At 37.0% G+C, this 16,476-nt stretch overlaps 1 protein-coding gene across 3 annotated transcripts in view; it reads left to right on the top strand.

Moving 5' to 3' along the window:
* LOC128855680 (titin) overlaps positions 1-16,476 on the top strand; it is a 120,131-nt gene that overhangs the window by 17,756 nt on the left and 85,899 nt on the right. For all 3 annotated transcript variants that reach the window (XM_054090791.1, XM_054090793.1, XM_054090792.1), the window contains exon 2: positions 1,776-2,046. In XM_054090791.1, coding sequence (XP_053946766.1) covers positions 2,043-2,046 — 4 coding nt within the window. In that variant the 5' untranslated portion in view covers positions 1,776-2,042. The remainder of the gene's footprint in view (positions 1-1,775; positions 2,047-16,476) is intronic.

Raw genomic sequence — 16,476 nt, 5'->3', positions numbered from 1 at the left:
AAATAAAAAACTTATTTACTTCCACTTCAAAACAAAAAAATGGTCAAAAAGAATTTCAGTTCTGATTTAATTTACAAGAACGTTGATAACTCACGACACCTCCGCGACACATAGATAGCACACCCTAAAAAATTCCAAATAAAAGCAAAAATAGTAAGCAAATCAGATAGTTAAGTAATAATATTGTTTCACCAGATTAGTATTTTGTACTATATCCACCATTTTTGATTACTTCTTCAAGCCGTCGCTCCATGCTTTTTTCAAGCTTGTGACATCTTTTCTTTGGAATCGAGTACGTAGCCTCCTCAACTGCGGCCCATAACTCATCAAAATGTTTAAAACTTTTGTTTGACCTTAACAACATTCCACAAATTTTCTATTGGATTGCAATCAGGGCTCTGCGCCGACCAATCCAATACATTAATTTTTTCTCTTTTGAACCATTGCTTCACTGTTTTTGCAGTATACTTCGGATCATTGACCTGCATAAATGTCCAATTTAATGGCATAAACTCAAACACGCATGACTCAATTTTATTCTGGAGTATATCCAGATACTGAAATCTATCTATTTTACCAACCACGCGAACAATCGGCCCAACACCATGCCAGGAAAAAGCTCCCCAAACCATGATGCTTCCGCCGCCGTGTTTAATAGGCTTTTTTGTGAAGCTAGGATTTGACGCTTGATTTTTTGGACGAGGTACAATAGTTTTTCCGGTTTTTGGATTCGTTGGTCCAAAGTACGTTTTTCCAAAACTGAATAGATTTGTCTTTGTGGGCTTTTGCAAAAGCAAGTCGGTGTTTGATATGTGTCTTTGAGAGGAGTGGTTTTCTCTGCTTATGCGGCCAAACAGCTGGGCTTCGTTAAGTTGCCTTCCTACAAGCTTTCTGGACACCTGTAGACCAGATTCTTGGATTATTTGAAATATTATTTACCATGCCGACTTAAAAGGATCTGCTTTGCTCTTGCGTATTATAGCTCTATCCACATTAACATCACTTTTTCGCGGCTTTGGTTTTCCTTCCGTTTTTTTGCTTAGATAGGATGAATCTTTGTTAACTAAATTAAGAGCATTATAAACCATTTTCCGAGAGCGCATCATCATTTCAGCTATTTCTGCATAACTTTTTCCGTTTTGACTCATACGGTATATAATGCAGTGTTTTCCACGTCCCATTTTTAGTAATTACTTTAAAATTTTATTTAAGAAACAAAAAATTTTACTAAAAAACGCTGAAACAATATTAAAGTTTTACTCTCCGCTGCACAAGTTAAAATGTGCTATTTTTGTGTCCACTTGAAAACAGCAATAAGCATAAATAAAATAGAACGCAAAAAATTCCATCGAAAAGAAACGGTAAATTCCTCGCATAAATGTAAAGTTAGTAGCGGTAATAAATGCAAACAAACAAATTTTTTTTGTCAAAGCAGAGTTCGTACTCAAAACTTAACTTAACTTATAAGATTCACATTTGTGCTATTTATCTGTCCATGGCTGTAGGTTCATTTCCGCCACTCTAATAAATGATGTGACTATTTCGGTATGGCACACTTAGGCCAAAGGTGAAGACTCCTTCTGATTTTCACCAGTTCAGCAACTAGTGAGTAGTGTGTGACACTGTTGAAATTTTTCCTGCGTGGCGCATTAAGTGAATACTCACATAAACATACAATCTGCATATACATATGTCAGCATGTCTGCGCTTGTGTGTATATATGAATTCTGCACTAGCTTATTTCTGTGTAAAAACACACCATTGCATAATTTTAGGTGCTGCGACTGTGAACGTAATAAAGCGTCAATGCGAGCGAATGAGTGAAGTAAATAAAATAAATTCGTGTGTGAACATTAAGCAAAAATAAAGCAGTGTTTAAAGAAAAATATAAAAGTGTTGAAATACAGAATTTTGCGAGAAAAAATCAACAAAATGTAAAGCAGCAAAAGGGGAGCATTTCGCAACACCAGCAAGCTTGGTAGGCTTGTCAACGCTCTTGAGCTTCAGCGAGAAACGTATGTTTCAACGTTATTGGATGGATCATGGGTAAATATAAAAGTTTCAATTAACGCAATTCAAGTTTGAATTAAATGAAGTAAGAAAATATTTGTACATACATAAAATTTTTCATAAAAACAAAAAAAAATTGTGTAATAGTGGAAATCAAATAACTAGAAAATGCTGTGTTTCGTAGCATATCGTACTCAACTAATGTTTCTCTCTTTTACTCATACATAAATACATACATACATAGCTAGATATGATATATAATGTAAAATTTTTGTAAAACAAATTTCTTGTAACAGTAACTATTCTATGTCTTTCTCTTTTCTTAATAATATTCACATATATACAATACTTATATACATATAAAATGCATTAAAAAAAATTAAAATAATTTAACATTTCACTAATTTTCTAAACGACGCAAAAACACTTGAACAAAAACAATTCAAATATGAAATGCCCAAAAACAACACGCAAAATGTAAAATACAAATCGAAAACATAAACGTCTGAGGCAGGTAAATTAACATCATTATTTTGAATAAAACTATTTCTAAGTACTTCAATCTAAATGCTAATTGAATTTTTTGACATTTCATAACATTTACCGGCGCTCATTTGACGCGTCATTTCATGCGCGTTGCACTGCCATTTAAAATCATAATTGAAATTTGTTGCATTCTCATTGTCCCATACTGCCAGAGTCAATGCCAAAAATCGTACAAGTGAAAAGCAATTACCATCTTTTTTTTTTCTTATATCCAAGTACTCATTCCTGCGCATTACAACCCCATTCTTAGCCATTGGCTTTCATTTAAATTTTTTTATTTTTTAAATTACTTAAATTTTTATTTCAAATAAATTTCTCTATTTTATGATTTCATTTTTGGAAAACTCCCACAAAAAAGATGTTATGTACTTCACCACAGTGTGGTGAAAATTTCTTTAGTTTCAAAATTACGACTTTGGCTTCTTCTTCTTCCCCTTGTATAAATCTTATTCTTCTTAATTCGCGCGTTAACCGCTTACGCGATTTTGGCCGAGTTAAACAAAGCGCGCCAGTCGTTTCTTTCTCGTGCTAACCGGCGCCAATTGGACAAACCAAATGCAGCCAAGTCCTTCTCCACCTGATCTTTCCTCAGGAGGAGGCCTTCCTCTTCCTCTGCTATCACCAGCTGGTACCGCATCGAATACTTTCAAAGCCGGAGCGTTTGTATCCATTCGGACGACATGACCCAGCCAACGTAGTCGCTCGATCTTTATTCGCTGCGCTATGTCTATGTCGTCGTAAAGCTCATACAGCTCATCGTTCCATCACCTGTGATATTCGCCGTTGCCAACGTGAACGTAAGGTTAAAAAAACTTACGCAGAATCTTTCTCTCAAACACTCCAACTCGTCACTTCATCGGATGTTGTCATCGTCCAAGCTTCTGCGCCATACGTTAGGACGGGCATGATGAGAACCTTGTAGAGTGTTAGTTTAGTTCGTCGAGAGAGGACTTTACTGCTCAGCTGCCTACTTAGTCCTTGTATAAATGAACAAACAAAAAACAAGGATGATAGTTAGCCAGTTTTGCTCAAGGATGATAGTTTACCAGTTTTGCTCGTTAGGTATGGTGAGAAAAAGTTTTTTTGAGTGTAACTTTGGATTCTGTTTGGATTTGTGTTTCATCAACACAAAATGAATGACGTCGGTATATCTGTCAAATTCGCTAAGAGCCGTATAACGGTCTGCTAGGTAGTACACCTCTAAAAATCTTTTCACCATGATTTTTGCTATTTAGCTATGGGGAAAAAGAGAATTGTGAGGGGAACTTTTGCAGCCACGTCACTTGGGTATTCGGCAGCTGAATCAACCGTTGCTCAGACGGCGACGAAGTGGCATTGGTTAAGTTTTTTCGTATATCACCAACACAATCTTAGTTTTTTTTTTGTAAAGACACTGAAATGACCCCAGACCATCAGCTGATTCTGTGAAATCCCCTCAGAGTCGAAAAACGGTATGTTTAAGAGCTGACCATTGAGATTTTTCGGCATGAAAAGAAAGAAAAAATCTCGTTACATGGTGTGATTGGAAATGCGACATTATGAATTATTAAAATAGATGCAAGCATTTCGTCCTTAACATCAATTACGGCCTCTAATCCGCACAATACAACATCCAGATCCAGTACTTCTTTCAAATAAACCCCGCATGGTACTGAGCTGTGCTATGCGCAAGGGCTGTTAAACTCATAGATTTTTATCGGATTTCAAGTACTAACACATGAGCTAAGAAGCACCGGGCCTAACAAAGAAAACACTTTTTTTTAATTTATTCATTAACGTAATTTCCATCAAGAACAAAGCACTCATTCCAGCGCCGCTATAACATTTCAATATCACTTTTGTAGAAGGATTTACAGTCTGTGTCAGAAGAAAAGAACCGCTTTTTTTCTTGTAACTTCAAGATATACAGAGTTGCCCATATTCGACAGACCCATCTGGCAGCCCTGTATCTTTTGACAGAGACGTCAGATCGCTTAATGACATACCGCGTTGGAAGCGTCAGTCTAAGCAGATGTTTACCCTGGAACAGTACACGCCACGCGAGCGATCCCAAATTGTTGAAATTTACATTCAACCAAAGAAGTCAAAAGAAGAAGAAGAAGAAGAACGAAATCATTATGTCCGATGAGGCTCATTTCTTATTGAATGGGATGGTAAACAAGCAAAATTGCCGTATTTACGCCACTGAAAATCCTCACGAAATTCAAGAGGTACCTCTTTACGACGAAAAAGTCACTGTTTGGTGCGGCGTTAGTGCGAAAACGATTATTGGGCCGTTTTTCTTCGAAAATGAAGATGGTCAAGCTGTTACCGTCAGTCAGGAGCGTTATCGCGACATGATAACCACTTTTATGATGCCAATTTTTCGTCGAAAGTTTATGAGGCAGTTCTGGTTTCAACACGACGACGCTCCACCACACACAGCTCGCACCACAGTCGATTTTTTGAAGAAATTGTTTCCTCGTCGTTTGATGTCGAAAAATGGTGGTTTTGACTGGCCACCGCGTTCGCCCGATTTAACGCCACCTGACTTCTTCTTGTGGGGATATTTAAAAATGTAATTAAAAAATCAAAAAAGTTTGTTGTGATGTGGAATCAGCGGTAAAAGGAGTACAAAAATGTTTATGACTTTTCGGAGCGTGGCTTGAAACGAGTAACGATAAAAAAGCAGGATAAAGTGATCGGACAACTTTTTAGGCAGGACCCTTATTTGTGACACAATGTGTGAATGGTTGTGAGTATCAACACCACCGAACGCCGGCTGAAGGAGGCGAATATATCCTACCGTCCCACATCATCAAAGCCACTGCTCTCAGAAAAACACCTTGAGAAACAACAAAAAAAGAAAATGGCGGCGTCACAGTATTGTAGTGGCCTTCCTAGTCCCCAGACGCCAACCCCATTGAAAATGTTTGGGGAACTATGAAAACGCATCTTGCCGGGAGGCCAGTCTATATTTTAAAACAACTCGTGAGTCAACTGTGTTCATCTTTTCGCGAGGTGCGCAGAAAAGCTGGTTCAAAGTATAAAAAAGATGCCAGGCTATACTCGACAACAATGAAAACTAGACGGCTTATTGAGTAATTGCGACTCTTAGTTTTGTACCTTTATACTTCTTGAATAATGGCGGTTTCTTTTTTCTGACATAGACTGTATATTTGCCTAAAAATAGGTCTTAGTTTCAGCGATAACCTCCATCTTTCTTACCGGCGAGCATTTTTTGTTAGGTCTGCGAACAGCCAGTAGTCGCTGGAAGCCAAATCTGGCGAATCGGTGGATGTGGGAGCAATTCGAAGTTCGATTTATGAAGGTTTGGTATTGGTTTAATTGACCTGTGACTTCTTGTTTTTGGTCAACAGTAAGCAAACGCGACACCCACCCTGAACAGAACTTTCTCATAGTCAAATGCTCATGCAATACAAATGCCAAAAACACTCTATTGATGTCTTTACGATGTCAACTAACTCACGCAACTTCACCTTTCGATCATCCAAAACGATTTGGTGGATTTTTTTGATGTTTTCTGGTGTTACCGCCTCATTTGGACGTCCGCTGCGTTGTGCATCATCGGTGTCTCTACGACCACTTTTAAAGTCAGCAAACCTCCGTTTTATTGTTATCTCTGATTACTTATTTCCTGGTTACTTTTCACGCCATTGCTTCGCTAGAGCTATTTTCCCCCATCAAGAAGCGGTGTAAAATTAAAACAAGAAATTCTTTGCAATCAATTGTTTTGAAAATAGCACAAGTCGCGTCACTCTTAGCGCAATAACTCACGAACGAAAGAATATGAATGAATATCATGAAATTTTACCAGCTGTCCTTTTAAGGTTAGTATTAGGTCAGTCCATAAGTTCGTTCGTTTTTTAAAAGTGGTTTTAAAATGAATAAAAATAATCAATAATATATTTTCCTTCATTATTTACAAAGTCTTCCCAATGTTTAGACAAACTTTTAATTCCCTGCTCAAGAAATTGTTTGTCCTTGGAGCCAAAATACGCATCGATATGCCTTTTTATAACTTCTTTGAGGAGTAGTTCTTGTTGCTCATATGGGATTGAAGTCCACGGAAAAGGTGATAATCACAAGGTGCAATATCCGGAGAGTATGGTGGATACGGCATTAGCTCCCATCCGAGCTCGTTTGCCTTGCGGAAGGAGGTCTTGCGTTGTCGTGGTGAAACAAATCTTTGCGTCCATTCACTAAAAACGGTCGATTTTTCTTAAGTGCCTCATTCAGGTTTGATAGCTGATGGGAATAATAATCAGCAGTTATGGTCTGGTTTGGTTCCAGAAGTTCATAATAAACAATACCGGCCATATCCCACCAAATAGACAGGAGCATCTTCTTGGGATGAAGGCCATCTCTAGGGGTCGGTTCTGGTGTTTCATCTTTATTTAACCATTGGCGTTTGCGAACAGGATTATTGTAAAGGACCCATTTTTCATCACCAGTAACGATACGCTTCAAAAAACTGTAATTTTCAAGCCGCTGCAGCAGCTAAGAACACACATTCACTCTCTGTTCTAGGTTGGCGACAGAAAGTCTATGCGGAACCCATTTTCCCAGATTTGAAACCTTTACCAACTGAACCAGGTGCCTGTGAACTGTTCCGAGCGATGAATTTAACCTCTGAGCTATCATATCGACTGTCAAATTTGGCTCAGCTTCCACGAGTTCGAGCAAGGCGTCGGAGTTAAAGACTTCAGGACGACCAGCGCGCGGGGCATCCTCCACGTCGCAGTTACCACTTCGGAATTTTGAAAACCACTTTTGCGCAGTCCTTACGCTCACGATATCCTCTCCGTGAACAGTGTTTATTTCTGCAACAGCAGTTTTTGCATTTTTACTACTTTTATAAAAAATTTACAAAATATGCCTCTTATACGCGTTCGAAGATTCTATTTTATTTTTTAACAATTTGTGCTTCTATCCGCGATTAAAATCACTTGTTGAATGCACAATATATCAAAGAAAATATAAATAGTTCCGTTAAAAAGAAGTGAGTGCAATAAAAATAGTGCAATCTATGTATTGGGCCCGGGACTTTTCAGCCTATGTGTTATTTAGCTTGATTTTTGGTGCATTAAAGAAATTTAATGACTTCCTTAACTCTGTTTTTTTTTAATTTCTTTAAATTTCTTTTTATCACTTAGCTCTAAGAGGCATATAAAAATTACTCTTATGCTTTGAACTTGAAAATGAAACGAAAGCTATGACCACACCACAGGTGGAAAAAAGTTATGACAACTTGGAATTATCATTCACACGTAATCTACTCCTAAGATTTGTTATTTAATTTTCAAGGTTTTATGTTTAAGTATTTATTTTGCGTATTCACTAAATATTTCTAAATTTTACACCTATTGCCTTCATTCAATTCTAATTTCTAGGCGGTCTCACTCTCTCCGTTTTCATTCTCATGACCGCGTGTGTACCTATGGAACTGGAATTTTGTAAAAAAAACAATTTTTTTTGATTTCGCAAATTTTTTGCTGTTCCACAAATGGAGGGACCTGCAGCTGAAAGCCGACTTAGAACGGCAGCTATTTTTATGAGGAGCTTTTTTATAGTAGAAATACACTCGGAGGTTTTGCCTTTGTCGGCCGAAGGACGACCTCTATTAGAAAAATGTTTTTTTAATTAGTTGTTTCACCGAGATTTGAACATACGTTCTCTCTGTGAATTCCGAATGGTAGTCACGCACCAACCCATTCGGCTACGGTGGCCGCCGTTTAATTATATTCAAAATCGAGCCAAGGGCAGTCCCCGGAAGGCTGTGTTTCGACTAAAGCCTTCGACTTTTCGACTGTTCCAGCTTTTGCAAGGGCGATTCAGTTTCGTTCGTCTTTTTCTTTGCTGGCTTGCTTGGAAGCTCAACTACCATCGTATTTTTCCATCGTATTCTGCTTCTCAAACTTCCGGACGTTGTATGCGTGCTGCTTCATCAGCGCCTTAACTCGTGTGGAGCGAGAATTTGGGTGACGTTTGCTCAGATTGGCAAGAAACTTAACTGAGCTTTTGTAGCCTGATTTTATCTTCCACTCCGGGTTTTGTGTACCACACTGACACCACACTGCTTTGGGGCGTCATCCGATTTGGTTTTGGGATAAGTAAACTTTGGATCACTTATGGGTTTAAAGTCTGGTGCTACGATACTCCGTATACCCAAGAGATACCCTTTTCATCCGTGGTGTAGACCGTGTTGGCGACTAGTGTTCGATCCGACAGATCACTTTATATCACAGAATAGCTTCTTATTTGAGCCTACCTTAGGACAAGTTGTTTTACTCTAATAGTTTGCCGACTGTGCAGACCTGAGGTAGCCATCTGAACAACAGGGGCTTCAGTAACATGACCACGGGTCGTGCCTGAGTTCTGTATATGAACTACTTGATTTTCGGAAGTTTAAGAACTCTCTTTAGCCGCGCTGATTCGACGAGGAAGGGGGGAAAGAAAAGTTGCATTTCATACCTACTGCTAGGTTTAAACACTGCCGACCCATTGGAAACAGGCGCCGACCAGAGAACCGCACTCAATGAGAAAGACACTTTTAGATATTTCGGAACTTCCGGTTTCAGAAAACGAACGGAAACGAACCTATCTTTGTTTGGCATCTCCATGCTCACCTCTCCAACATGGGTGAGGTACTTCTGGAGTACCTAAGTATTCCGTTGGCACAGCCCAGCATTTCGCAGATGCGCACAGGCCCAACCACAATGTCATGAGGAAGGGTGGCAAATGCCATATGCACTTTTCTTCATCTTCCATGCAGTTAGCTAATGGCTCTCCAAAGCTTGTTCGCCTATTGAGCCAACTCAAGCAACAAACAATTTTTCATATTTTCCTAGTAGCAAAGTGCAGCTCTGCAAATGCGTTTCCCATTGTTAATCAGTTGGAGTTTAGTTTGATGCATAAGACGCATGAGGCGGTGCCTCCCAGTTAATCGCCGTTGCCATTTTCTTGGCACGGATGTAATGGCGCATTGTCATCAATCAAATATCATTTTGAGTTGACTCTTTGGAGGTTCGGAGTGTATTTGCAGCACTTGAATTTAATTGGCCTATGGCCGATAGCCTTGACTCATAAACGTTTCACTTGGTTTTATAAACTGATGTCAAAAATGTTATAAAATTTAAAAATTAGTTGCAGTGCTGGTGGTATATCGTACATATTTTGTTGACAAGAAACGGGATATAAATATTGGGTCAAGGAATAAGTTTCCGTCCTTTCTTAGCCAAAGTTACGACTTATTTAAACAATTAAATAATAGATGGGATTATGGGAAGTAAATGCCATTAGAAGATACAACTCTACTTCATCTTTCAGGCAGCATACAGATTCCGCTGATGAAAAATTCGAGTTCTTTTGACTTGATCTATTCATTGAGCCAGTTTGCAATGCTCTCGTAAGAAGTGAACCGCTCTCGCACTAAGGGTTGACTGCATTAATCAGAACAGATGGTAATCGGAAAGTGCAATGTCTGGAGAATACGGCGAGTGGGGTAAGATTTCCCAATTCAGTCCCTCTAAATATTTCTAAACCGATTTAACAACGTGTGGCCTGGCGTTGTCATGCAAAAAAATCAGTTGGTCATGTCTACCGTCCCACTCCGGGCGCTTTTTTTTGAGAGCTCGATTCAAACGTATTAGCTGCAGTCCGTAAAGATCGCCGCTGGTGGTTGAAGGAGTTCATAAGAGATGACAGCCTTCTGATCCCACCAGATGCACAACATAACCTTTGAAGCATGATGGACCTGGACCTGTCGATGGACCTGGTTAACCTGGCAAACTCCTACATTTTCGACACTTAGGGTTATCATAATAGATCCATTTTTCATCGCCAGTAACGATGCGATGCAGAAAACCTTTTCTTTTCTACCGTTCAAGAAGTCTCTCTCGCGTCACCAAACGTCTCTCGATATCCCTCTCCTTCAATTGAGGTGGCGCCCAGTTACCTGCACTCTGGACCATTCCTATCGCGTGCAAACATTTACCAACGGTTAATCTGTCAACATCCAAATCTTTAGACATATCATCAAGAGTTCGACATGCGTCTTCATCCAATAAATGTTGTAGTTGAGTATCTTCGAATTTTTGGTGCCCCTTCGCGATCTTTATCACTCTCGTTGAAATTGTCACTTTGGAAGCGTCGAAACCACTCTTCACAAGTTGTATTTGATGGTGTGCGATTACCGTAAATACTGATCAATATACGACACATTTTAGCTGCACTTTTCTTTAAAGGGTAATAATGAAGCAGGACTTCCCGCAGGACTTCCTGTTTTCTCGGGACGAACGTAGACATTTTTGATGTCAGATAAAAAAGGATCTTTACGCTTCAAACGAATGTCAACTATTTCAATTGAAACCTCACATAATCACCTTAAAATCACCAGTATATTACTAGAGCGAACAAAAAAATATTATCAGCAGCGACACCTCTTTTACGAGGGCGAAAACCTAATCCCATACCCAATATATTGGGTTGGGGAAAAGGTAATGTCGTATTTTGTCAATTGAGCGCGACATTTAAACATATCTTGCGTTGTACTTATTGCGTCGGGTCACACTAAACGGCGATTTGAAGACGACAATCTATACTACAAGTGCCTCTTGGACAGTGCACTATGGGCCAGGAGACCCTTATAAGTGGCCAAAATTCATAATTCCCAAAACACCAACAATTTATAACTTTTAATACCGCTATGTACAGGTTTTGGGGTCTCTGATTACGAATATGAAGTCAGATTTCAACAATTCAAAATGGCGGATCCAATATGGCGGACATGAAATTTAAAAAATTGGATTTTTTTCACCAAATTTGGTATTTAGGGGTTTTGATGGTCTCTGATTACGAATATGAAGTCAGATTTCAACAATTCAAAATGGCGGATCCAATATGGCGGACATAAATTTTTTAAAATTAATTATTTTTTACCAAACTTATTATTTAGGGGTTTTTGGGGGCGCTGATTACGAATCTGCTGCCAGATTTTAGAAATTAAAAATGTCGAATCCCTTATGCGGACCTTTTTTTTAAATTTTATCTGATTAATTTGAAACTTGTTACTCAATAAGGGGATAAGTGTAGTAACGAACAGATTTTCATCTGTAGGAGTCTGTTTCTCATTGACACTATCATAACCTTGTTTTTAAGGCGAATGCCCACTACTCCCATCAAATCCCCAAGAACACATCAGAACAATAAGACAGTGTAAAACTTCTCTTTGTAGTTCTATTATTCTATTCACCGTGCTGTTTAAAAGTTCTTGAAGTGATACTTCAGCTAACGTTTCAGAAATTTTAATTGACTCTTTCGACGGTCTTAACTTTTCTTTGGCTTCTCTAATCGCATTATATGCAGGCCAAATGTCTGCTCCACTAGATTTGGTCGCTAATCGCATATTCTGATAGACTTGTTTAGACATAGAATTATCGAAAATAAATGCTAAAGCCACTTCTGGGCTTTTCTTTTCTATTGTAGGAAAAGGTGTTGTCATTATTTTTCTAATTTTCTTAGCCTGTTCCTCGCTTTTTGAAAGTTCGTTAAGTACCGATCGCAAATCTGCTTCCCCTGAAACTCGTGCCGCATGACTAGTAGCCATTAATAGTTTCTGACGATCATTATCATGTTCTTCACTGATTTTAGACACTTCTCGTCTTTTCGATCTAGTAGATTTTTCTGCAAAATCGAGCGATGGACGACCTCTTTTAAGTATTTCAGTCTTACTTATTTTAGCTGTGAGGTCTAAGTCAGGAATAGTAAATTCAGAATCTAACCACTCTGAATTTGTGACTCAAAGACAGCTATTTTCCTACTGCAATGCTGATATTTTGCATTTCTTTTTGACTTTAAACTATTTAAAGCATTTTTCAAGCGTTCCAATCCTTTACAACCTACATCTGATTTATTGATACCAATTTTAGTTAAAATTGAATCAACGGTTATATTCATGTCATTATTACCTAACATAATTTGAAGAACCTCTTTTTTCTTCAATGAAGTCATTATGAATTAAATAAGTTAAAATTGTGTGACTTGTATGACTAATACTTGGTTAACTTTTTACACCCTATTGGCAAATGATTGATATACAGTCAACTCGCGCATAGATCAGTAAAACTTCATTTTTTTTAAAAAGAAAATGAAAAACCGCAGCAAACCGCACCTTTAGCTTGTTACACATGAACTACTGAAGACGTTAATGTAAAGAAATAGTTAATAGCTTCTGGAGTTTTGCGCAAGGCTCAATCGGCGTATTAACAAGTAGTAAAAAAAAACAAAATTTTTCACAATTATTCTCAATATTTCTAGCATCAGATTTATTTTTTCAGCTATTGACTATTTACACATACTACATGATTGCAACTAATGAGAAAATGCAATATAATTAATGACAAATACTACATTTCAGTAAAACAGTGACAGTTTAGAACAATAGCTATATGGTGATCATTTAAGCCTTACACTTATATTAACTTATTATACACGCTTAAATATTTCATTAAAACTTATAAAATTTACAAAATAACTACTTTCACTTATCTATATGATGATACTATATTGCATTTTGAAAAATCTTTCAATGACTTTTGGCCAAATTTTTTGGTCTTCTGGCCCATAGTGCAGTGTTGTGATCGTACGTTTCAGTCTTAAGTTATAGCGCGTCAAAGATGGAGTCTACCAAGCAAGAAATTCGTCATATTTTACGTTTTTACTACCTTAGAGGTAAAAATGCAACGAAGGCGGCGGCAAAAAATGTGTGAAGTTGCGATTCTCTGCTAAAACGGAACGAACTTAACCCATTTTTGAAGCGGATGGTGACTGGCGATGAGAAGTGGATCACGTACGACAACGCCAAGCGAAAAAGATCGTGGTCGAGAAGCGGCGAGCCGTCCCAAACCATCGCCAAGCCCGGATTGACCGCCAAGAAGGTTTTGCTGTGTGTTTGGTGGGATTGAAAGGGAATTATACACTATGAGCTGCTCAACTGTGGCCAGACCCTTAATTCGGTCCTATACTGTGTGCAACTTGACCGTTCGAAGCAGGCGATTGACCAGAAGCGGCCAGAATTGGTCAATAGGGATAGTGTTGTGTTCCACCAGGACAACGCTCGTCCTCACACATCTTTGATGACCCGCCAGAAGCTACGGGAGCACGGATGGGATGTCCTATCGCACCTACCATATAGTCCGGACCTGGCATCAAGGGACTATCATATCTTCCGGTCCATGCAAAACGCCCTTGGTGATACCAAGCTGGCCTCAAAAAAGGCTTGCGAAAACTGGTTGTCTGAGTTTTTTGCAAATAAGGAGGGGGAGTTTTATAAAGGGGGGATAATGAAGTAGCCTTCTAAATGGCAACAAGTTTGCGAACAAAACGGGGCATATTTGACTTGAATCGGATAACTCTAAGTACGTTAAATAAAGCGTCAAATTTCGATCACAAATACGACATTTCTTTTTCCCCAACCCAATATAAAATAGACAACATTGCGTTCTTGTGAAAACCTTGTAATTTGCTGACGTATTTGTTATTAATGAAGGTCAGAATCATAAAACCACGTGATCTAAAAGTAAATTCCGGTTTCATAGGTATACACGTGGTGCTTCATGCACTTCACTAAATCATATGTGGTTTATATGTAATTCAATTTTTCTATTTTTTTTTTTTTCATTTAAATAAAGCAAGTTCTCTTTGACACAAACCTCCCACTCATTCACGTATCAGCCAGCACTTTGTGCCCTCATCGCAAACCCATGTCACATAAATAAGTAATTGCCCGCCTTTATGCTGCCGTTAGCGCATTTCATTATTCTACTGACTTTACATTGGTTTCACTTGTATTATAAATTCATCACTTCCCTAAAAATAACCAAAAGCGGAAACGAAATAACAGTCAGGCGAAATCATTGCCAACCCACGCACACCAACTTTAAGGGGCTATTCCCATTTCTCCTCTTTACATGCGTGATTTCCACATTTTTTTCTATTTAATATTTATTTCTATGTTTGACGTTCGATTTTTTGCGCATTGCTACATTGTTTGGATGCCGACAAGGTTGCCATTACACAAGGAATAGAGCGGCGATAAACCAGCAAGCAGCCACGCAAATCCACAAACACCCACACTTGCACACATACACATTTTTCTGCATACATACATAAGTATTTATAAATCAACTTCATTTGAACTACAATTTCATTAAAAATTTCGCTTGTGGCAAAGAAATTTTCGCCCACCACCTAATTTCTATCACTTACACTTACCTATACATACATACAACGGCTCTTGCATGTGCTTACAGTTGCGTGTGGCTGCTGCAAACATATCTACATCCTCGTACACATACATCAATGCTTACTTTCATTTCGCTGAGTTGCCTCTCATATAAATATCCCACATTTTCTTATAATATTTCTGGTTCCTAACAACTGTTGCATGTTTGCTTGCCACGCGCGCTATTTTCTCATGCATATGTATGAGGCTGTACATCGATATAAAAATTTGTACGTCTGTTGTTAGTCGATGTGCACTAATTATTCATGTTGTCGCTTGTTTGTGTATGTATGTGTGTATATGTAAATACTGTTTGTATTTGGTGCGACACCTCCGTGGCATTAATAGTTTTTTGCTCGTATTAAATTTGCCATTTTTTTCGATGAGTATTTATTTGTTTAGTTAGTCTGAAATCAATAAACAATTTTTCTTACTGACTACTTATAACAAAAGTATATTTCAGAAAAGAGAAAAAATTAGTTCTATTGCAATTGAACGGTTTAACTCAGCAAAAAAGCATAGCTTAGATAAAGGAAAATCAAATTCAATGGTATTCGAGATCTTAGAGAGTTCATGAAGAGAGCGAACAAGAGGAGCATTGAAAGCATAATGTGTTCTGCACTAGGGTAGCCGTTATTATTGTGGAAAAAATAAAACACTTTTATTTTTTGCGGGGCACCCTCTAGAAATGTGAGGATTCCGAAAAAACTGCAAATTGTTAAATCTTAAGCCAATCGAAAAAAATTTAGAGGTTCCGACTAGAGCCTAAAGTTGAAAAATTAAGAAAAATGGGTATTTTTTTAAATTAATCTCAAGTTAAGTAAACTATGTTAGTTTCTAAGATTTTATAGTAATCTAAATATTAATATAAAAAAGTAAACAAATATTATCTTTCAAAGTTCAAAGATTTTCATTTTTTACTTTTTTCCAAAAACCTTTTTTATTTTTTTCCAAACATATTTTTTCTAATTATATTCTATCTAAAAAAAATTTTATATATGAAACATATTTTTTTTCAAAAATTTATTTTTTTTAATTTTTTCCAAAAATATTTTTTAAGTATATTTTATCAAAAAGAATTTTCGACAAGAAATAAAGTTTTCCTAAAAATGTTTTGTTTTCAATATCTTTCCAAAAACATTTTGTTTAAGTATATTTTATCTAAAAAGAATTTTTAATAATAAATAAATTTTTTTTATAAATAAATTTTTGTAATTTTGTTTTTTCCAAAAACATTCTTTTAAGTATTTTTTATCTGAAAAACTGCAAAACTCTACCAAAATTTTCAAAAGGAATTTCAAAATTATAAAATTTTCAACATTTTGCAGTTTATTTTAACAAAAAATTAATTTTTTTTGTTAAAATTTTTCAAAAATTAGAAAAAATTATTTTAGTATGAATTTTTCCAAAAAACTTTATTTTTAATTTTTTTTTTTAATATTTTTTCTAATTATATTCTATCTAAAAAGAATTTTTAACATGAAATATATTTTTTCCCCAAAAATAAACTTTTTTTATAATAAGGTTTTTCCACAATTGTTGTTTTTTATTTATTTTTTCAAAAACATTTTGTTTAAGTACGTGTTATCTAAGAAGAATTTTCAACAATAAATAATTTTTTTATAAGAAAATTTTGT

This window comes from Anastrepha ludens, chromosome 2 (assembly GCF_028408465.1).
Source record: "Anastrepha ludens isolate Willacy chromosome 2, idAnaLude1.1, whole genome shotgun sequence".
Taxonomy (NCBI): domain Eukaryota; kingdom Metazoa; phylum Arthropoda; class Insecta; order Diptera; family Tephritidae; genus Anastrepha; species Anastrepha ludens.
Note: the sequence above shows the minus strand (reverse complement) of the source record. Positions and strands in the feature narration are given on the sequence as shown.